The following is a 24020-nucleotide window of genomic DNA, read 5'->3' on the forward strand; positions in this document are numbered from 1 at the left end:
TGTTAATTTCTCAACTCTAATTATTAACGAATCCCAATAAAACATGAACACAGAATCATTTCCTGTTTCTTTTGGCACATTCTAAACACAGTTACTATATTCCGGTTTAAGTATTTTTCAGTATTTAGATATTTAATTTTCATTACAATTCCGCAAAAATTTTACGGTAGCGGATATGGAGGCCCAATTTATAGCGGAAGTTACGCAGTTACAGGGACGAAGATCAAAGTTCATCATAAACTTATTTCGAATATTCATATTTTGTAAAGGTATTGGAACGTTCTAATTTGTAAAATAGCTGTCAATACATGAGGACGTTTACATTATACAGGCTCCGCTAAAATAATTAGGGAGTCAACCTATATGCATAGCAACTAAGATGTTTATATTATTGTAAAACGTTATTGCATAGCAGCGACGCTAGCAAGGAATCTGGCGTTTGGTGTAAAGTGGTGATACTAATCCACTTTAATTTTTTGTGGACTTTAGATGTACAGATTTTCAATTGAGTAAAATCATTTTTTTATTATCAACATCAACCTTTGCCATGGTAGTGTGATCTTTAGAAAGAAAACAAGTGCAAGTAATAATTATACATTCATTTATTAATCTGAATTTAATACTGTATTACATAGAGGAAATGCACTTCTCAGAAACATTCAGAAGACTTCCCTTTGGGACACTTGTAATTATAAGGAGCCTCTCTCCATATAATTTTAAAATTGAATAAATACAAACTATGTCGTTCATAATACAATCGATATTCATGATGATCTGCATTGCCACATGCGTAAAAATCTATGTATATTTTTCACCAACTCACATGTTCGAAAATAAATTCTTAAATACAAAGCGTGACAAGTACAATTGCCTATGAGATATCGGTTGAATAAATAAAATTTTGCAAATTAACAACAAATAATAACATACTCTATCTTAGTGTTTATTCTGTGCTGCCACATAATTTGTCAACAACATTTTCCATCACAATAAAGTAAAGTAGAAATCAATGAATGAAACAAATAAACATCATGAATTTGGTGACCAGATAGAAAGGCGTTTTGACTCATATCCAACATAGTGAATACTCAATTTTTGGGAAACACACAGCAAGAGAAAGAAGAAATACTACCAATATAAATACAGACATCTTAATTCATTCAGTCAAAGTGGAACATGTATAAAATATTTAATATTTATTAATAAGAAATAATCAGTCTTGTTTAGAGAAAATATTTCGTCAAAACGTGATTCGCACGCCTTGATATTATCATTATCACAATACAGTATGTCAGATATGATGTCATCCCTTCTTGGACGTAACTAGTATATAAATCGCCTGCTACGCTACTTAGTGTTATTATCACAGTTGATTAGTAGAGGTGGGTGCAGTACTTTGTACATTATAATACAGGAGCTACCTGCATTTCGCGAGCATCATCGATACACATCACATCGCTTGATGAAACTAAAAACGCGCGCAAATAACCACCAGCCCGACCTACCGCTGCGAGTGCGCATACCGTCATGGCACCGGCCTATCGCGGCCACCGACGAGGCCGGGCTAATCGTACATACAAACTTCGAGATGAAACTATGCACGTAGGTAAACATCATTTCATGGCAGTCTTTCTCTTAAAATGTACATAAATAACAAAGCGAACTTCGCACTGACGAGGTACAAATGCGAAATCCACAGACACGTTGTTCACCCCTCGTGGTTTTACACCCATTACTATTACATCGTATCTTTGAGATGTATCATAAAACGGGAATCTTAAATAGATAATAACGCTTACGTCCCTTTGAACTGGTTCAATTTCGTCACCTAACGGCAAACTGAAAACTAAATTGAATAACAATAAATTATTAAATCTTACATCTATCATATTATTATATGTATATTTGTGAACGACTTGCGAGCTATGTTGTCACAAATATTCATGAAATTCGTTCAAATAGTCAAAAAATATATTTTTGTCTAATAAACACATTCCATGTGCAGGACGTGTCCTAAGTATTTTTATAACAATTGACCAACGCAACGACAGGTTATAGTAATAATGAAATATCACAGATTTTTCAAATCTTTGGACAGTAACGGGCACCTGAATATTAAACTGTTTCAGTATTATTTGTACCTATTAAATTAATGTTAAACCTTTGGAACCCGTTTATGTACAAAGGAACGCTATAATGAATATTTTAATGATGTATAAAATAATCGAAAATAAGAAGCCACTTATTTTGCTATGAAAGTAACCATTGCGTTCATTATTTATCACGATCAAAATACTAATCATCCTAAGTTAAATGCATGTTATATACATACTTTCTACATTTTCGAGAATGGTATGAGTTTTTTCAAAGCCCAACCTTGTCTTGGGTCAAATTGACACAGATTAATAATACCCCTAATTCAAGTTTATAAAGATCTAATCTTCAATAAAAAATAACTTCGAAATTAGTGACTTGAAATGTCATTGACATCACATTACTTAAGAAAAATATTCACAATTTTATCTGGCAATACAGATTGTTATTATGAAGTATATCATCAAAAGCCATTCAATAACCGCTTTTATAAGTAATCACTTTCTAATACTAAGTCCCACTTTTCACTGGATACAATCAATCATTAACAATAAAAAATAATTTATATAAAATATTTCAGATATTATTTTGTCGTACTAAAAACTTCCTCCTAAAATTTCATTCATCTTCTATATGTTTCGTGCATTTCGTACATCATACAGACATTTGAAAGAAAACGAAAGGCACCCAAGGTTACACATGAGGGCACCCACGTCACCTACTCTAACAAATATAATGATTACAATCTACAAGTGGAACTAACAAACATCCATACTGTTCCACTGTACTATCTTAGTGTGGAAAAAAATAATTCTCTATTGGCCACCACTTGAAATATTACAAACTTACTGGTAAATTATCCATAACCAATCACATCTCTTTGTTGCGCAAAAAGATGATCAATCAAACATAAAATAGAAACTAACTGCACACTGGTGACACAAAATTCAACCTAATTAACCAAATTAGAAGTGTTCAATTCAATGTACCCTCAAATAAGAAATAACTAAATATTAAACACTAAGAAAGTTATAAAACAATCATTATGGCCAAAAGAGAATGTAATGCTTATAAACCTAACACACATATTTTTTATTAGAAATGGATCTAAAAAATATTTCACATGAATTTGAACAATATATGACTTATGAAATATGATACCAAATATTGAATTTCTTCTCTGGTTTACAAGCAAAATAAAATCATAATATACCAATAATATTGTCCATATTTGTAGCATCTGACATAAAATATAATTTTGTAAGTTTTTATCAGATCTAACAACATAATTCTATGAGAGTAGTAGTTATATAAATAGACAGATATTGATATTATCATCCCATTTGGCCAGGATAATTCTGAAAATTTCAATACAAAAGCTCTAAGTACAATATTGGAGTACCACTTGGAAGGTAAGAGAGCTCATATTATGAAATAGCAATATAAATTGAGATATTTGTTGGCTAGAAGATAGTCTCCAAAAAATCACAGTAACTAGATTTTAGTTAAGTTCTCCACAGTTTGAAAGTTGTATTTGTTTATATGTAGCTAGTTACTGTTGCACGGGTGCTGCATAGAGCAACGAGCCCGGGGGCAAGTGAGCGTACTGCACGCCCGCGCCTACGGCCGCCTGGTAGCCGCAAGGACCGCCGCCGCCCACCGCGCCACCATAGAACTTTCCACCTATTAAAACAAACCACATATGTACTTGTTATTGTATTTATATATATTTTATTTAATATTTATTGCCATATAAGATGCGTTGTTTCTTACCAAGCATTTCTTGATGATGGGGATGCATTTGTGCGTAGTGTGGAGGAGTGGCGAAGTGAGGCGGCGGTGATCCGAAGGAAGATCCGGATCCGCTTGTCTTGTTACCATTGGCATTATTGTTGCGGTACTGTTGGCCATTGTTGCGCGGATCTGTAATAATAATACAAGCAATGTAATATAATTATGTACTGTATAATGTATTTATTTTATGTAAATCGTTCACATAATATAGCAAATAAAACATACTATTGTAAGAGCGTTGACCGTAGCCATTCTGGTTATATCCGTTCTGATAGCCATTATTGTATCCACCTTGGTAATTGCCCATGGATTCAAACACATTGGGGCTCGGGAAAGGAACTTGTTTCTGATAATTGTTTTGCCTGTAATTTTGGATTCCCTGGTTTTGGTTTGTGAATCGGGGTGCCTGCTGGTTCATATTACGATTCTGGTAAGGTGTTTGGTTATCTTCATTGCTGCCATTAGCCATCTTATTATTCCATTGGTTACTCTGTTGCTGTGGTGAATTGGAGCCACTGTTCTTGTCTTTACGCTGCTGCCAACGGTTGCGTCCTTCACAAAGATTTTTTTTTAATTAGATGAGATCATAATACTTATAATCAGAATAAAAACAACTATCTATTTAATACCAATCTTTAATACCAAAAGTATCATAATTACCACCTGATGTGTTGTTATTGTTCCTTGCCATATCAGCCAGTTTTACTGGTGGATTTTGGCCAGTTTCACGCAGCACTGCTAGTAGGCCACGAGCTTGACGGGCATCACCACTTGTGAAGTAAGTGTATGCTGTTCCAGATTGCTGGCAACGACCAGTGCGACCTATATTTCAAATCAGAAATGATATATTAAAAGGTGAAAGTTAAATATAAAACATTATGAAAAGTACTCACCAATTCTATGAATATAATCCTCAGAAGAATTAGGATAGTCAAAGTTGACAACAAATTTGACATCTTCAACATCAAGCCCCCTAGCTGCCACATCTGTAGCAATGAGAATTGTAGTTGCTCCATTCCTGAATTCTGAGAGAACAGCATCACGCTCTGGTTGAGACTTATCACCATGAATAGCTAACGCCTTATGGCCGCTGCGGCGAACAGCGCGTGCAATATCATCTACCTAAAATATTAATGAAGTATTATTTAATGCAAAAAAAAAAAATATTTAATAGACATTATATTAAACAGTGCTTACTTTTTTCTTTGTCTCTACGAACACAATGACTTTGTTATCCTTCTCAGTAGAAATCTCCTTCAACAGATTTGCAAGCTTAGCCTCCTTCTCATGTTCTTCACAAATCTCAACAATTTGTTTGATATTATTGTTAGCAGATAGGTTAAGTGAACCAATATTGACCTTGATGTAATCATTCAAGAAGTCCTCAGCTAATGCTTGTATTTCTTTGGGCCATGTAGCAGACCACATCAATACTTGGCGATCAGGGCGGATCTGTTCAATGATCTTGCGAATTTGAGGTTCAAAACCCATATCCAACATCCGATCAGCTTCATCAAGCACTAAATAGGTACAACGACGTAAATTTGTTGTTCCCCTCTCCAAGAAGTCTATCAATCTTCCAGGTGTAGCAATTACAATCTCAACACCACGCTCTAAATCTCGAGCTTGGGGTCCCTTTGGAGAACCACCAAAGAGGCAAGTGTTTCTAATGAATCCATGTGCGCTGTAAGCTTGAGCCACTGATTGGATTTGCTGAGCCAGCTCCCTAGTTGGTGCAAGAATGAGAGCAATAGGACCATCACCCCTCTGAATACGCTGTTGGTGAACAATGTGTACAGCTGCAGGTAGCATGTAAGCAAGTGTTTTGCCAGAGCCAGTGGAAGCAATGCCAACCATATCACGTCCCGAAAGAGCTATAGGCCAACCTTGAGCCTGAATGCCGGTAGGTTCTGTCCATCCTTGCTCTTGAATTGTGGTCATTATGTGATCAGGGAAATTGCCTTCATCAAACACTTGGTTGGGACGAGGTATGTTATTACCACTGATTGTTATCTCCTTTGCCATGCGGTACATCTGTACTTCTTCATCTGTGCGGCCATTAACATTTGCATGTGGTTTATAGAAATCTTTTTGTATTGGTTCCAATTTTGACAAATCCCACAGTGGTTTAACTAAACTGTCACCAGGATGTTTTGCTTTCTTGCTTTGTAGTTTCCTGTCATTCGGATTAGAGGGCTGTTGCATGGCATTAGGATTGAATACTTTCTTTTGCATGAAAGCTTGTTGTTGAGTGTGACCATTTTGATTGTTGTAGTTCTTGGGTCCGTAGTTAGGTTTGTTGAAATTTTGTTGCTTCGGACCTCCAAAATCATTTTTAGCATTGTAGAATTGCATGTTTCCCACCATCTGTTTATCACCCTCATAATCTTTCTTCTGTGACTGGTTGTTAAAATTGTTTCTTGGCCTGTATTCTTTTCCTGGGCCTCCAAAATCACCCTGGTTTACATTTTCATTCTTGTGGTTGTTGTAATCATTTCGGGGCCGGAAATTGTTTTTGTTGCCCATGTTGTTTCTGGGACCAAAATTTTTTGGCCCACCAAAATCATGAAGTCCATTGAAGAATGGAATTTTACCGAATTGTTCATTCCGGTCTGGCCGAGACCTAGGTTGTTATATGAAAAGAAAAAAGAGTAACGTAGGGTAAATTCTTACAGAAAAAAAAACAAACGCACGGTAATTTTAGGGAAATCTCTTTAAAGTCATTACAAGTTAAGTAAAAGAATTAATCAGATATTAAATCTTAGTTAAGTCGTTTTAAAACATAATGGAGAAAGTCCCCATATTGCTTGTGTAAAAAGCGATGTTATTGATCCAATCAGTGGCCATCAGTGGCACAGCCGATAGCTGTGAAATCGCTAACGTTCATTATGAAATGGCGCAGTCGCGCATTTGAGTTTTGTAAAGGTAATAATGTATAGCTAAACGCTTACATGTTAGGCGATGTGGGTATATATACACCCAATTTCTAATTATTTAAAAAAATATATATATGAAACCACTAATATTCAATCCAATATGACATGAACAATCGTTATTACTAGCAACAGTTAACGTGAAGGGAAAGCAGGTTATATGTTTTAAAAACGTAAATTTAAATTCGGTAATGAGCACGAGTCTTCCAATCGGCTAAAATGACTCTTGTTCGTATTCAAAGGGCAAAATCAATAACGCGCAGGGACAAGACAGACAATACACGCAAGTATTGATCGCGTCGGTGGGTAGGCGGCGACCATATTTTATCAGCTGCTCAGCTGAGCAGAATGCACTTCACAAAATGGCCGCTACGAACTATCACATTGAAAATTTTACAGTGGGTATGTTTAGATAAATTTACCTTACAACGTACTCCAGAAAATAGGTAGTATTACAAATAATTACTTACATCGGATGTTGATTGTGGAAACCGTTGTACTGCATTTTTGGTCGTTTTAATGATGATTTATGAAAGGGCTAAGCGCTCTAGTTGGTATCTGGAACAAAAGGACATTAACTATAATAGTTAAATCACTATTTTAAAAAACGTTAATCCTCACTGAACAATATAGTTACCTCTCAATTAGAGAGAATTTATAATTTTTTAAAAGCTCGACATTCACATACGTCCCTACGCAGACCCGGCGAACGAACAACTCGATAATGTTAGTCGGAAACGGAAATTTCCAGGTGGAGAACACAGTGTTGCATTCTACAAATAATAGCAAATGTTGCTATTTACATAATATTTAGTGTTGCATTTATATAAAAAAGAGACCACCACCGCTGTATGCAGCGTAGTTTACTCTTATAATTTAAACATAAAAAAGAATGTATTTATTTTGGTTTCTTAATATAAGCATAAAGGCCCACCTTACACACCCAGAAATTTAAAAAAAGGCGAATTCAGAATATAAATCCCTTTTCCAAGATCTAGCTTTTTTCATCGTAGAGTTGTAAAATAGCAAGAAAGGTGTGAGGCATCAGTTTTTTAGAACTGAATTCCAATCTCTGAATGCTTCCGGATGTTAAACTGAGCCAAAATATTTTTTTATGTCTAATTTCTATTTCGTTTATAATATGGAAACACTGCGTATTTCCTGTCAAATGCCAAACAAAAATGTTTTTCTGGATAGGGATTGCTTGTTTCACTATAAATTATTTCTAGATACTTATTACAACAGTAAGTGCCTGTTTTACTCTGAATAAGAAATAATTTTAAGTATTATTATTTTTTAAGTATATAATAATGGATTAGTTACTAATGGCCGCTTTTTTATAATAGATTCAAAATGGAACAAGAACCTCTGCTAGAATTGGGAGACACCACTGCTGATAATTTGTATCCAGCGTTGTTCCAGTGTTTTACAATAATCATTTGCGGGTAAGTAATATGAACCAATATAATAGTATAATTTGAAACAAACTATTATTCAAATGACGGAAGATATCGTAAAATTATTGATCATCAATATAATATTTATTGTTTCATTTAATCGTACCAACAAACTAGTTATCGCTGTAGTAATATTTTGCAGGCTGTATAACTTTCTCTAAACTACTAGTCAGTTAACTAGTTGTTTCCAAAAGTATCTACGGACTTGTTGTTTTCAAATCTTTTATAGATTTATGTTTAATTTTTAGCTGGTCGAAAATACAACTCAAGTAACAGTGACAGCTAAAAGTTAAGAAAACATAATCAATATGTCCTTGTACAAGGTGATGCATGGACTATATATTTGTCTAAGTGGTGGAAAACCTTGTTAGAAGAATAATAAACTCAATTACCCAACCTAAATATCCTAACCAAAAGTTCATAAATAATGATATTCCATTTTCTCTCTTTTCTCATTTTGAGCTATTTATTTCCTTAGGTTTTTACTGTGTCCATTTATTTGCTGTAAAATTAACTTTTTTCCATCCATAAGTGTGATCTAAATCTTAAATTTATATTCATAATCTTAATTCATACAACACTTCAGGCTTATAATTAACTTATCTCAATAGAAAACCACCTTGATTAAATGGTTAACACCCCTACTACACACATATTCCAACATTGGTAAATTCACCACAGTTACCATGGAGCCATGATTAAAAAATAAGAAGAATAAATTTAATGATACTTGATAGAATTTACAGTAATAACGGATAACCAGTTTATATTTAGGGACAAATACAATATCACTATATTTATGATATTATATAGTTAGTCATCAATGGATCAGATTTAGTAATAATTTTGGAATAGTCATCAAACAATATTAATTTTTGTTTGTTCAAGTGATTAACAAATTCTGTACCTAAAGCTTGTTTCTGGTGGCCAACAATTGTGGTGATCCAATTTTTTATGATTTCAAATATTTTCAATATGAATCTATGAGTGAAAAGAGAAAGTTTACTAACATCATGTATAAATTTTCATCAATTTACAAATGTATTAAATTTCAAGCTATATGACAACATACCATACATAAAAATACCCAGAATTTTTTAAACAGAATCAGATCGTTGATTCTTTTGTTGATTCAGCACATCAGTGTTGCTGGTGTTTTAGGCAAAAAAGGAGGATTATAGAAGGAGTTTTTAGATGTTTCCCTTTACCATTAAAGGAAGTAATAATTGAATTACAAATAAGAAAACATGCATAAGTGAAAAGTCAGAGTTGTATGCCTTGTTTCAAACCTGCAACCTTAATCTTCCATCCTCTTAGTAGTAGAGCAACAAGTCCAGCAATAGGTCAGAAATCAAAATATAGAATCATTTTGACATTGCAATAATATATGAAACTACACATACATCTATATCTCTGATTATAACATTGTATAAATTATTTTCATTCAATAATAAAAAATATTTTCACTAAAAATCTTAATTTTACCTTTGAAATTTTTTGCAAATTTTGTAGTTATTGTGAATATTGTGTCCGAAATAGACTCACCCACAGGGTGAGTGTATTTCTGATTGAAAGTGAGATTTGATTTCACATTAAAAATTGTCTTTTATTAATATTTATGTATTTCGAAACTTACACCTTATTTTCAAGAAGATTAATGTATGTTTTCCATTAGTAAGTCAGTGACAAAATTACTGAATATAGGGCTGGTTGTTATAAAAATTACATTCCACTTGTACAATATGTACATAATAATAAACCTGTCTTATCTGTGAGTACATGTATATTAATTTTTGGACTTTCTTCTTCAATTACATATCTCATCTCTTAATTACACATTATCATGAATAAACAACAAATGTGAATATTAAGCAAGGTTAAATGTTATATTTATACAATTGTCTACTAAGCATCTTTAGTAATTTATTTATTTGTACGTACATACTTACAGATTGGTTGTATGCACAATATGTAGATTTAGTTTAGTTGTATAACATAAACTTTAAGCAATAATTCTAAATTTAAGAGAACTTGTTATGCTAATGTCATAAATATCTTTAATACATAAATTTGAATAAATTATTGTTTTGAAAGAATTACTTTACATAATAACCTGTTGTTTATTATTATATAAAAACACACTTGTTGAAGTGTCACTGAATCTAACCGAAATTTATTTTTTAAATATTGACAATCCCCAGATTATTTCATTTGACCTTCATCTTTGTTCTATGAGATTCTAGATGCTTGATATTTTTAAAATTATAATCAGATCAGACCAGCTTTTATGCAATCAATAACTGATAGGGGTTTAATACTAAAACGGAGCTGATGTGGATCATTTTCCGACGAGATACGTAACGTCGCGTCGCCTGCATTTCGATAAAATGCGCAATCTAATTTTATTTAATTTATACTTGGCTAAAGAAACGCCGCATTATAGAAATTTTAATAAATAAAATTCGAACAGCATCAGTTTCACCATATTATTCCGAGGCCACAGAGCTGTGACGCGTCATTGCGCGCCGCAGTTAATTTAATCAATAAAGAAAGACGTAACTATCAAGATACGAGATAATATGCGAACAGCTCTGCCGTTAAATAAAAAACTGATGTTGAATGTTAAACGACATGGGCTTTGAAATTCTATATTCATCTTTCGATATTTGGATTTCATAACAATATTATGTTGTACTTAATTCCTATTTTTCTTTATCTTTAAGGTATGTAGCTGGACGACTCAACATTGTTTCGGCAACAGAATCGAAGGGTATTGCTACATTTGTTGGTACTTTTGCTCTTCCATGCCTCATATTCTTATCGCTTGCTCGAATAGATTTCAGTGTTGTTAATTGGACATTCTTATTCGCAATATTACTTGCGAAGGGTTTAGTATTTTTTCTAGTCATACTTGTTACGCTTCTTGTGTCGAAACCATTGAATTTGGGACGAGCGGGAATATTTGCTATATTTTGCACACAGAGCAATGACTTCGCACTGGGACTACCAATCAGTAAGTTTAATTACAACATGTGATGTAAATATATTCTGATTGTATAAGAAAAATAATCAAATCATACTCTGTTTTCAGTAACCGCATTATACGAGAAGAGCCACCCGGAATACGCTTTATATTTGTACTTAATGGCGCCGATATCTCTTGCGATTCTAAATCCTGTTGCCTTTGTACTGATGGAGGTAAACAAGCAGCGAGAATACTCGCGTACTCAACTCACAGAGAGCGAAAGGAAGAGTTTGCACACGTTCAAATTACTGAAACAAATTGCAAAAGGCATTTGCTTAAATCCGGTCCTAGTAATGACAGTTTTGGGTATAATAGGAAACATAGTGTTCAAACACAAATTATCTATTTATCTAGAAGGACTATTAGAGGTAAGACTTTACAAGTGAATTCTTTAATATGAATTGTTAAAACATGTAATATAACTCATTGTAGGTACCGTTCCGTTAATCTATGGTTTATTTTTAGGTTTTCGGACAGTCGTTCTCTGCATCAGCTTTATTTTTGCTTGGGCTACGCATGGTCGGACAAATACACAGGTTAAAAGGACCAGCGTTATTATTGCCGTGTGTACTTATTATGGTGAAGTTGTAAGTATGTTTAGAATAATATTTGTTTCATATTTTATTTTACAATAAGTACCTACCTAATGTTTGGTCTATTACTTTTTGTCAAAGCCGTAAGAACGGCTTCGTTTCGGATAGGTTTTAACATCAATGTACAAAGCTGATGTTAACTTTAGTTTTTTCTTTCCATTTTACCTTTACAATAACATTAGCGATAAGTTGGTGTTGTCATAGAGCTTATCAGGTAACATAGAGCTTATCAGGTAAACAGTCTTTAACTAATCCAAGCGATGTATGCCTGCATTTCGCGTATCTTCATTTAGTTGCGTCTTTGAACTCAAAGCAGCGTCTCTTATTGAGATGTCGTTAAAGGTCATAATATTTCGAGCTAAATCTCCATCCTCTATTTCGTGTTTTATTCATGTTTGCTTAGAATTAGTATATGTAGTTTTTTAGACAGTGGTCATGTTGATTAAATATGGAGACATTCGAATGGTCACGTTTATTCACCAAATGTGGGTGAACACAAGCTTTTTTCCTGAATATTGTCTATATGTTTTACACATGTGTTAATAATACATGTTTTAATAGGTACACGAGAAACGAATATCTAATTAAATATATTTAAAATTGAATCTATTAAGTAAAAATAATTGAATGCTATAAAGTGGTAGATTAAATTTACATAATATAGTATAATAATAATGTTCTTTTTTCTCTTTTTTTAGTCAAGAGAGCTATTTATTTATCTCAATATTATGATGCGGTGGAAAGTTTTATTTACCTAAATTTTAAGATAAGTTCAATTTATTTGTCGTTTCAGAATCATCCTACCCGTTGTAATGAGGGAGTGCGTGAGCTCATTGAACGCGGGAGGGAACGAATCCAATACTATTTCCCTCTCTACGTACGCATTCTTGTACGGAACAATACCCACGGCACCCGCAGTGTTCGTGTTCTCGAATCTTTATCAACTGGAAATCGATTTGGTAGGCCACCGACAAAGTTATTTACATGATACTATTATTTGCGACCCACTTTTGTACTTTTTCTTTGTAATTGTATCAATTAACAATGTAAGAAAATGTGTAACATATTTCTATTGTATTTATGTATACGATAATATACCATCTACTTTTAGAGATAGGGGCTAGTGAATGATGTAATATACCGCCAATAACACTAGAGATCTATCAGCAATATGCAAACAAATCTAATCCTATACAAGTTTTATTTTGCATCAACAATCTCAACTAATTTATAACTATCATGCTACTACACTTATGTGATGATCCATTGGGACATGATAATGAATAATAATAACCAATATATTTTAGATGGCTTCGTCTATGGTGATATGCACATTCATATCAGGACCAATGATGTTCATGTCCGCACAAGTTATATCTATAAACAAAGATTACGCGGAACAATTGAAGAAATTCGGCTTTGATTTGTCGATAGTAGCGCTGGTGGCTTCATTATGGGTGTTGCTGGTGTTTATAATAACGAAGAAATACAAGAGAATGCCGCATCGATTGACATTGTGTTTAATTGCTACTCAGGTACGGTGGGTTTGGTATTTTTATTTACACCAGTGCGAGAAATAACACCTGGCGTGTTTTATGAATACCTACATACATACAGGTTACATTGCTCTTATTTTTGCACATAATGCGTGTAAAAACGAAAGCTCCGACATTACGGTAAATCACAAACTACATTTTATGTAGCTGATACTATTATTTTTACCACGTCAGTTGTACCTTGTATCTATTGTCAATATGATCGTAACTCACAGTGCCCATTTTTACACGCCTAGTGTCCCGCAAGTCTTAATAGTGAAGAGTTCATTATTTTAGCATAGCGATCGAATGATTTAATTCAAAAAGAAGAGCATTTTATTCGTAATCCGTAACAATTTATCTTTGTTATATTTCAGTTACTGTTGGCTATCAGTGTGATCGGCGCTGGTTCCTACGACAATAGTCCACCGTCATGGCACTCGACCATTGTACAAGCTGTACGAACATTCAGCATGTACTCATGTTTACTGTGGACGTCTATGCTCTCCGTTGGAATGTTAATGTTGCAAGTAAGTAAACAAAATATAATAAATAAAATAAACCTCTGTTCAGGTTTTACAGTGTTTTGTAATTTTATTTTGGTATAGAGAGCTACATAGTGTAAAGTGTATACTATAATTATACAAAAATATATAATAGTATTAATAGGTCTAAATGTAAATTCCAATAAAAGTTATGCTCAACATTATAATTTGAGGCAATAATTTAAAACTACAGTTTTTGAGTGTTATACAAAAATCTATACCTAATATATGAAGCTGAAGAGTCTGTTTGAACGCGTTAACTTCAGCAACTACAAAATCTATTATTATTTTTTCACTGGTAGGAAGCTACATGGCTCCTGAGTGCTATAGGCTACTTTTTATCTCGGGGAAATTATTATCCCGTAAAACCTTTTCCACAAGGGCGGAGCCGCAGGCAAACGCTCTAATATCATAAATGATACAAGCAAGTTGCTCCTTACGCCGCGACTGCCCATAAACAGTGGCAACACTTAGATTCTAGAAGTGGCTACCAAGTTCTGTATAGCATTATACTGTGTTGTCAAAAACTGAGACTGAACGTTTCATTATTTAGTGCTGACTATCACAATATTCAGACTTTCGCTACTCATAGTAGCAGTAGTACCCACTCGGACAGACTTTGTAGTACGAGAGTCATATTTAATATCATATCCGCGTTCCAGAGTCGTGGGCCGTGCTTCGTGGTGACTCTATGGCCGGTGCTCGGATTCGTGGCGTGGGGAGCTCCCGCCGTGATGGTGGTCGTGTTGCTCGCCACCAAAACCACCATGGACTTGGACAGTACCGCTGTTGACGCTATTCGCCTTTGTTTACTCGTTTTCTGTCTAACTGGTGAGTGTTAAATGTTCAGTCTGATAAATAATATAAATGACTTTAGAACAAGTAAGGGCCAAATAATTTTGGATTCATAGAAGCACATTTCATTAACATCATATTATATTATAATATTTATATTGGTTTCTTATGTTTACGCAAATGTTAGACATTGAAGTAAAATTAATTTTGCGGATTTTATCGCGATTTTTGTTTAATTCTTACTTCCAACGTTTCATAGACTTTATAGACTACATAATCAAGAGCGTCTGAGTTGTTGAACCACTGACAAGGTTGAGACTAAAAGTTTATAGAAAAATAAGGGTAAATTTCGCAGAATTAGTTTTATTGCAAAGAGTTTTTATGCCACCGCTTTAGGGCATGTTATCCTGATAATTCCCGTGTTATGAATAAAGAAAATCGGCACTCGTACCTACCCAGTATGAAATGATTATTTATCGGAAGATGCATTTTAAATCAATATGACAAGTCTATTCGTCATAAAAATGTCTTAAATTCTAACATTTTCCTTACATTTTTCTTTATGTTTATTTTCCAGTGACGACAGGTTGTCTCATAGTATACATAAGGTTTAGGCGACGAAGCGCACAGTTCACTTCGCTGACGGCAGATTACAGCTCGGACCAGGTGGAGGAATCTAGCAGTCTCATTGATAACGCTCAAGGCTCGTCTTCAACGCAGTCCGCCTCCACGGAGGCTAATGGTACGTTTGTGTATTTGCTATATTTTATACACAATTAGAGCGGCGATATCCCAGTTGGATGTGAAACGGACTACCGAGACGAATGCCGCAGGTTCAAATCCCAAAGGCACACACCTCTGACTTTTCTAAAATTATGGGTGTATAATTTTGCTTTAACGGTGAAGGAAAGATCGCGGGGTGTTTTATTTAGATTTAGATTAATTTTATTGGATTTATTTTTATACAAATGCTGTTTCACACCTGTAAATAGTGAGTAGACTCATTCCACCATGCTGTAGTTTAAATTAACCATGTTTTTTTTGTTCCTGTTTTGTTGTGATATGAGTGATAAGAGTTGCTGTAGAGTGTTATGTTCATGTATGAGTGTGTGGCCGGGCTTCTGAGCCTTCCCCAATAGGAGACCCCCCCATAGGAGACGGGCCGCAACAGGCGACACCGCGCAGGGAGGACTGCGGACGAAAACTTAGACATTTCCGTCAGAGGAAGTCCACAGTCGTCCCTAATGCGCAGAACAATAAAAAAAATGTATGTGTGTGTGGCTGGCATTAAGGGTACCCTTAACCGGGACCCTACGGTCCCACTATTTGATACGATGGCCGTTCCCCTTGCCGGCGTTATGAAGAAGTGAGGGGGGACCTTCTCAGCCGTCCTTCGTCGGTCCCCGTTATTCAGGAGTATATGATTTTGTTTTATTAACATAAAATGTTTTTTTTTAGGTTCAGGTGGATACGGATCGATATCACCAAGTAGATCTCCGACAAGAGCGGGTGCTACTAATTGTTGTTCAAACGACCCGAACTGCGAAAATGGGCTGACCAACTCGCAGGACATTGAAGATATCGCCACTGAGAATAAGTAAGTTGTCATGTTATTAAGTATTTTTCTTTATATTATGTTTTGTTTTTCTCTCCTCCTACGGGCGGCAAATTTTGGGTAGGTCCCGGGCAGCAAAAACTCCATTGATAACGAGAAGTGCTTTTTACCTTCAACATGATTGTAACGTGCGTAATATCGCAGAGACTGCGCGTGCCCGCCGTCACAGAAGCACCGCTGCACGCAGGCCGGCGCGTGCGCGTACCTGACGGAGCTGGAGACGGCGGCGGGACAGCTCGGCCTGCTGCCGCCTGAACACTCACGTGGCCGCGACGGACAACTGCTCAAGCACACCATGCTCATCATCGTCTACAACTTGAGCATGTTTATTGTAAGTTATTGTAGGAAAAGTACTTTATATTTCAAGAACCAGAAACTTCCACCTCTCTTAATTATTTGTTTTAAAGTTGTATTTAATTTCAGGCTTTGTGGCATTTTAGTGTAAGTTTATTTATGAATTAATAACGTATCAAATGCTTCTTCTCAATATATATAGTAAGCCAATATTTTTTTTTGGTTACGGTTGATTCCTTCTGGACTTTCCAGCAAACTGTCTATTATCTTACAGGGTATAACATACACCACTTGGCGAATGATGCTGAAAGACGAAAGCGGAGTGTTCGTAGAGATAGAGTTTTTGGACATTGTTGCCAACTATGGACAAGCTTTAGTTATTTTTGTACTCTTTGGTCTCGATCCTGGTGAAATATTGGTTCCTACTATTAGATACCTCAAAACTAAATGGTAAGTTTTATTTAGGTATAAATAAATTGATATATCGTTACTAGTTTTTATGGCTTTGGGTACAAAAAAAATGTAAAGAGTTTTATATTTTAATGCTTTTAAATTTACGAACCGTACATGTTACAGGCATGGTGCAGACACTGTAATATTACCACCTATTGAAGATCTGAGTTTCGAAACGAAGCATGTTTGCGATCAGTTTATAACTCATCATCTTGAGCGTTGCAAAGAGGCTATTGCGAAAGACACAAGGTACCTATCTAACGTATTATTCATTTCATAAATCAGTGTATCTTTTAATTGATTAGGTTTATTAAAAAATATATTATCCAAAATCTAGAAAAGAGAATTGTAGAAAGGGATATTATGAAGTATTATAATACACTTCTTTTTTTTATAATTACATACGAGTATATTGTCAGAAAATATGTTTGTTCTGGATATGTCAACACTTTTCAAAACGCCAGGAATATATATTATTTTAATGTTTATAAAAAAAATTTTTTTTATTACATTGGTATTTTTTTAACCTCTATTATTGATACAGAATTTAAAATTTTCGGTTCCATAACGACTATAAAATCACGGTATATTACGAAAGATGAAAACAGCAAATGATGATGTTATACTAGGTGGCGCATGCGCACATACCGCGGCGTGTTCCGCGGCTCGTGCCTGGTGCGCTGGCTGGTGCAGGTGGGGCTCGCGCGCGACCCGCGCGAGGCCGTCGCCTACGGCCGGCACCTGCTCGACGGCAGGCTCATCGCACACGTCACCAACAAGCACCACTTCACCAACTCGCCGTTGCTCTACACCTTCAACTGAACACCCCGCCACGACTACACTCGGCCGCCGTCGGTATAACTATATATGTCTATAACAAAATATATTGGGCTAGACTGTAGTCCATTCGCGGTAAGAGATAGTCATTTTGTCAACCGACCGACGCGGCGACCCATAACCATTAAGATTTCATACATTAATTGTTTTTAACATGTCGATGTCAACTTGAATTCATAATTTTATGCAACTTTATTGGTTAGAGAGCGTTGCTAGGGTTACGAGCATAATGGCACACATTTTCTTAACGCAATGGATTATAGTGTGATTAATGTAATGAAAAATATGTGTAGTATACCAAAACATATTTTTGTAAATGGTGACTAACGAACGCGGGAACATTAGTACCAAATATAGTTAATGGCGATTTCTATAAACGTATTTAACCGCTATCTTAGAATCAGCAGCGAAAATGAACCAATCTGGACTATGATTATTTTACCTGTTTTTCTTTTGTGGTGCTCTGCGCCTCACCCTCGTTATTCAGGACAATGGATTTTTACGTATCTTTATTTTATTTTCTTTATATATTTATCTCTATGTTGAAGCTTTCCTTTTAACATTTTCTATTAGTTACCTTATTCTATTATTTGACCTGTTTACAAATGACTTACTGTGATGGGTTTATATTTTTTTACCATTGATTCTGTTAGAATTAGAGTGTGATTATTGAAATCAGCCGCCAATTATTTGTCTATAATTGGTACATGCGCGCAGTTCGATGACTTTCGCTTACATTCGTATCACATTTATACTTAGTCCTAATATTATTTTGCTTCGTGTGCATAAAACTAGGGGTAGGAGACTTTGAGCTAGATATATTGTATAATTGATAACACGTCACAAATGTCTCGAAGTCATTTTGGTTAGGGTCTAGACTACATTATTTTAATGTACTATTTCTTTGTAGACTGTTTAGTCTCGCATCTAAGAGTGTTTTAGTTTTTTTTTTTTTTTTTATTTTATTTAGATATGTATTGTTATGGTCTATTTAATGTGTCGAAGCGATACAAATACGTATATTGCAAACGAAATTGATATTTGAGTATTTCTCAGAATAAATATACGTAACGAAATAGTTTTTACGAACTTTTATTACGAAATTTTCTAGCTCATCAGTCTTTTTTTGTTTCATACATTTATACTGAGAATATACCAGTCAGAAAAATCGTTATAATATTTCGTTACGTACATTTATTTCAAGACGTACTCATTTATTAAGATATAGATTTTTTTTAGAATATTGATACTACACTGTATTGTAAGTTATTTGACAAAATATAATGTTGCTTCCTTTTATCAATGGACCAATGAATTATAATAGATCTATTTTGAATAACGAACTACATATATACTATAAGTAGTTTTATTTATTTGAAATAGTAATTTTTACATACCTAAATGTTACCTGATCTCATATTTTGTTGTTTTTATTCTTTTGAGACTTAGTAATTTGCTCTCTACCATAACTGTCATCATGAGGTGTATCGCACATTATCCGCATTAAATTCAAAAATATTTAAACAACTAATGTAAGAGATCAATATTTGATCACAAAAAATGTAATTCTGTTGCTACTACGCGATTTCAACTTAGCAAAATGTTCTAACATTATAATGTTTAATGTTTTTGCTGTTAAGTTATTTGTTAGTACCTATTTATGTAAAACAGATCTGACGTACTTGAATATGTTACAATATAATATTATATGTAACCATGTTAACACCGGTAACGACCGTTTTCTATGATGTGTTAAAAATAAATCTGTCTCATTACTACATATCAAAATTATAGTTAGAAAATCCCAAGAAAAACTATAGTTACTAACTAATTGGCACAAAATTTAAACTCTTCCAAATGTAGATTAAGATTTCTTGCTTATCATGATCATTTTCATGACGTAAAAATGTGAAGTACACATGTTTGTATCGTGTCTCTGTTGCAGATAGAGAATTTTAAAGTAGTTTAATACTATGTATAAAGTTTTTGACGCACGTGTTATAGGCGTAAAATGGATCAATGTATAATTAGTGAATATAAAATCGAATTACCACTGATTTCAACAAACGATCCCAAACGCTTTTTCGATGGGTCGGGAGAGTGGACCAATCAGAACAAAGCTTTTTTAACGTGCTTACAAATGACATATTTTGATTGGTTCGAAGATTAACGTTGGGATCGCTTTTGATATCCGCCGTAAAGCTTCGTTAGACAAATCAATTATTGCTAGCCATAATCGTCAGGACATTGCTACCAATATTCGTTTTTTCAATATCTGCCAGGAGGGCTAGTACGACACAATACGGCCGAGAATAGCCTCGCTATTTTACATGTCCAGGCGGAATAACTACTTTAAGCAGTAGTTGCTTACGATTATTGCTAGCGGTAATTGATCCGTATAAATGAGGCTTTGGATTCGATCAAAAGACATGCTTGTTATTGTTGTCAAAGCTTGGTGCTGGTGTAGATAGATTTAAGGCTGTTATTGTTGCTGAGGTACATATATTATATCTATTTATCTCCTACAGTGAATTATGTCACTAGATTACAGTAGAGCTTCGATTATCTGAAATAGTTGGGGAATTAACCAGGCTTATTCGAATAATCGAACCATATATTTTTATGTATGTACCAATATATCAATAAAACGTACCTTTATTATATGATTTTCGTTTGTCAGAATCGTAAATAGAAAATTAATACAGATAGTCAATGTTTTACACGCAGTAAGCCCTTAATTTTGCGGTCGAAGCGAGCGTAGCTGTCTGGATAAGTGGTCGTTCGGATAATCAAAGCTCTACTGTAATTAATAGCTATTAACTTTGGTGCACTTGTTTTATTCAATAGCTTATCAATTCCATTTATGCAATGATTTATACCACTTTAATTAATACTTTTTTCTAGTCTGGAGTCTAACATTTGTCGTCAATGTATCTAAAATACAGACAATAGGATTAGAGCACTCATTTTAATATTATTTAATCAGTGACATAGAATTGATATGATGTGTGTAGGGACGCACACACTTGTTATTTCCACACACAGCTATGTGAGCTCCCATATAACAACACAAGCTCTACAATGTGGATAGCAAAATGGGTTTGTTCTTTGGAGAAAATCACATATTTGAATCTAGTTTTTGATTTTAGGTTGTAACTTAAACTTGTTGATACAATTTAATGTGCATGAAAATTCAATTTTAAGTCCACTATAAAATTGGAATAAAAACTTAAATAAAATGTAATGCGAGCCTATCTTGAAATAATCGATAATATAGATACAACTTTTGTGATATTCTATTAATGACAATCATGTTTAATACTTTCACCCTGATTCCTATGTGCACAATATTGGTGGGGTTACTTTCAAATATTATATGTGATTAAGATGCAACTATAACTTTATAAGTAAGGAATGCAAATTGTACCAGAATAACTTACACATGGCCAAATATTATCTTCAAAACAATTTAATTATTTCTAAAAATATTTATCTTGATTTGATGAGGGCTGTTTAACATCGTATTGATTATAATTTAAGTGTATTTAAAATAAAAAGAAATTGTCATTTGGTCCCACCTTAACAAAGTCCAAATTCAATGATCATAAGTATATAACCAACTACTGTAGTATCAAATATATGTCCTCGTGAAATGATCTCAGTATAATGGTACTATTGTAATTTATACATCCCAGAATTTATGACGTGATTTTGATTTTAATATTATTGAAAGATAATTCATAATATTTTAATGTCATTGGGACAAGCTAAATCGCATGTAAAAATATGTATATTTGCTACATTTATACACTTAGTTTGAAATGTTATCCTTTGTGATTATCAACTGTGTTATTTTTCATTAAATAGGTATATTTTATAATAGAGTATACATTTATAAACGTAATATGTTAATCATGTTACCAATCATGTTATAATTATTATGGAATGATTATAATGAAATACATTGTTGCAAACATAAAACTGTTGTTTTCAATAAGATTCTCAATGCCCTTCAAATTAAGTGGTATTTGGTTATTTTTATACACATGATATATGTACAACTCTATGGACCTATGGTATACCTTCAATAACTAATTTTCTACCCATGAAGTTCATTATAAACTATATACTGGTGTCCCAGAAAATAGTGCCAAGCGGATGTCCAGAAATAGAGCACCCCTTGGGGTATGGGACACTATTTTCTGGGTGACCCTGTATAATTATGATGTTGTTTAAAGGGAATGAAACAACCAAATGAAATATAAAAAGTATATTTAAAAATCTAAATTAATTTATACTATTAAACCTCTTGCTCATCATTATCATCATCCCCTTGGTCAGGAGTTTCCCACCAGGACAACAGGCCCAGGCCAGGTTCATTGATTCCACCTATAAGTCTGTATGGGGCTGTTGTTTGGACACTACATTCAACACCTGGAGGTCCTGAAGGCAAGCTCTCTTCAAAGGCTTCGCTAGTCACACGAAACCTTATTGATTCACCTACAAGTATAAATAATATAATAGGTATTAAATGTCATGTAATATAAAAAAAAACCAACACCTATATAGAAACACTTTAAATTTAATCTATAACACAATATAAATTAAATTTAAAGTGTTTATATTAAATCTATGATATAATTAAAGCTTACTTAATTTCTACTTTTCATAAGCTTTGCATTAAAAATTAAACAAGATCTTAACAATTTATTTTAAAGCTTGCACTTTTTAAAGTTGAAATAAATATATAAATTACTCACCAGAATCCATAAACAAATCATGTTTCTCTCCATCTTCTTTAGGGTATTCCCACACCCAAGCTTGGTCGGTTTCATCAAACCGTGATGGATGTTGAAGTGCATTCACCGGAATTAGTATATCATCAAAAAATCCTAAGGTCACTAAAAAAAAGGAATTTAGAACTTACATGGCCATATTAGCAACATAATAAATGCTTGTAAAACTGATCAACAAGGGACTAAGGTTAATATAGTGAATGTTGCAAATTTTAATTACAAATCAAGCTGTGTAAGTCATTAAGTTAAGCTGCAGATAAGCAACATTTTTTGTTGTCTTGTATGAAGTTACAGTTTGTATTTTGTGAATACTCTCCTTAATAATTATTTATTGACAGGAATCAAGTTGGTCATGATTAGATTCAAGGGGTAAAAAGAAACAAAATTTTGATTGTAATTATGAAAGAGACAGATTGTCTGTAATCTATGAAAAATAACTAATATTCTTCTTATGGTAAATTCATATTAAACTAAAATTTTATAACTATAGTTCAGTTGAAGTATTTGTATTATAATATACTTAAATATAAGATTCTCTTTACCCCTTACTTATTATTTAATTTAATTAGTATTTAGTTAAATTTACCATGTACACCTTCCCTACTACAACTTCTAATTTTTCCTATAAGTATCTCCTCAACTACTGGTCGGAAAACAATATACCTAAATTTAACTTCAGTGTGTGATGAGCCATCGCCAGGAAATATATATGAATGTCCAATATCTGTTATATCGAAGAGAGCTATGCATACACCGACATTAAGCACGACCTGAAAAATAAAATAATCAATATTCTGAGGGTTAATAGGGTGTTAGATACTTGTATTCAAATTAAGCAGCCGATGTGTGCTTTGCATTTAAAATAATATTGTAATTATATTGTACTTATAGGTTATATTTTATTGTTTACCTTATTTGCAAGTTTTCTATTGAGTAATGTCGTAATAGAATCCGTTAAACTTTGATGAAAGTGGTCTGGTGTTATTCGAATTACATCCTTCATTTCAGCTAAGACAAACATTGTTTAAAAATTGTATCGACAATCAACATAATTTTGAAAAGGTAAATATTCCCGGACACTTATTAGCTGTGTTGCCAGTATAATATTTAAAAAAAAATTGCATGGTAACCAAAGGCCGGGTTTATATTGTTTTTCAGATAAACGCAGAACGAAATTCAGATCTGAAAAACGAGTGTTGACTTCGCACTTTATTTCAGTGTTCTGGATACAAATTAGGAATTTATTCCGTTTTA

At 33.7% G+C, this 24020-nt stretch overlaps 3 protein-coding genes across 4 annotated transcripts; 1 reads left to right on the forward strand and 2 right to left on the reverse strand.

Moving 5' to 3' along the window:
* Positions 1-584: 584 nt before the first annotated feature.
* Positions 585-7598, reverse strand: LOC115451233 (ATP-dependent RNA helicase dbp2). Of its 2 annotated transcripts, none has more exons than XM_030179482.2 (8): positions 7459-7598; positions 7292-7379; positions 5086-6511; positions 4782-5010; positions 4552-4710; positions 4114-4440; positions 3868-4017; positions 585-3777 (listed from the first exon to the last, which is right to left on the reverse strand). In XM_030179482.2, exons 2-8 carry the CDS (start codon positions 7324-7326, stop codon positions 3647-3649), a joined length of 2457 nt encoding a protein of 818 aa, XP_030035342.1. In that variant the 5' UTR covers positions 7327-7379; positions 7459-7598; the 3' UTR covers positions 585-3646. The 2 variants fall into 2 exon arrangements, with proteins under 2 accessions (XP_030035342.1, XP_030035336.1); XM_030179476.2 differs by having other exon boundaries at positions 4549-4710.
* Positions 7599-7954: 356 nt separating this feature from the next.
* LOC115450499 (integral membrane protein GPR155) lies at positions 7955-21951 on the forward strand. Its single transcript, XM_030178534.2, has 15 exons — positions 7955-8065; positions 8168-8266; positions 11002-11291; positions 11370-11671; positions 11769-11890; positions 12690-12855; positions 13204-13431; positions 13809-13961; positions 14639-14807; positions 15349-15513; positions 16230-16368; positions 16531-16717; positions 16955-17130; positions 17257-17382; positions 17763-21951. Exons 2-15 carry the CDS (start codon positions 8175-8177, stop codon positions 17953-17955), a joined length of 2508 nt encoding a protein of 835 aa, XP_030034394.1. The 5' UTR covers positions 7955-8065; positions 8168-8174; the 3' UTR covers positions 17956-21951.
* A 274-nt stretch (positions 21952-22225) lies between these two features.
* On the reverse strand, positions 22226-23875 carry LOC115450637 (DNA-directed RNA polymerase III subunit RPC8). The gene is made up of 4 exons (XM_030178696.2): positions 23677-23875; positions 23353-23536; positions 22731-22871; positions 22226-22470 (listed from the first exon to the last, which is right to left on the reverse strand). The coding sequence occupies exons 1-4, from the start codon at positions 23785-23787 to the stop codon at positions 22271-22273; spliced, it is 636 nt and encodes a 211-aa protein (XP_030034556.1). The 5' UTR covers positions 23788-23875; the 3' UTR covers positions 22226-22270.
* Between the last annotated feature and the right edge of the window lie 145 nt (positions 23876-24020).

The sequence above is a fragment of the Manduca sexta genome, chromosome 15 (assembly GCF_014839805.1).
Source record: "Manduca sexta isolate Smith_Timp_Sample1 chromosome 15, JHU_Msex_v1.0, whole genome shotgun sequence".
In the NCBI taxonomy this organism is placed as follows: domain Eukaryota; kingdom Metazoa; phylum Arthropoda; class Insecta; order Lepidoptera; family Sphingidae; genus Manduca; species Manduca sexta.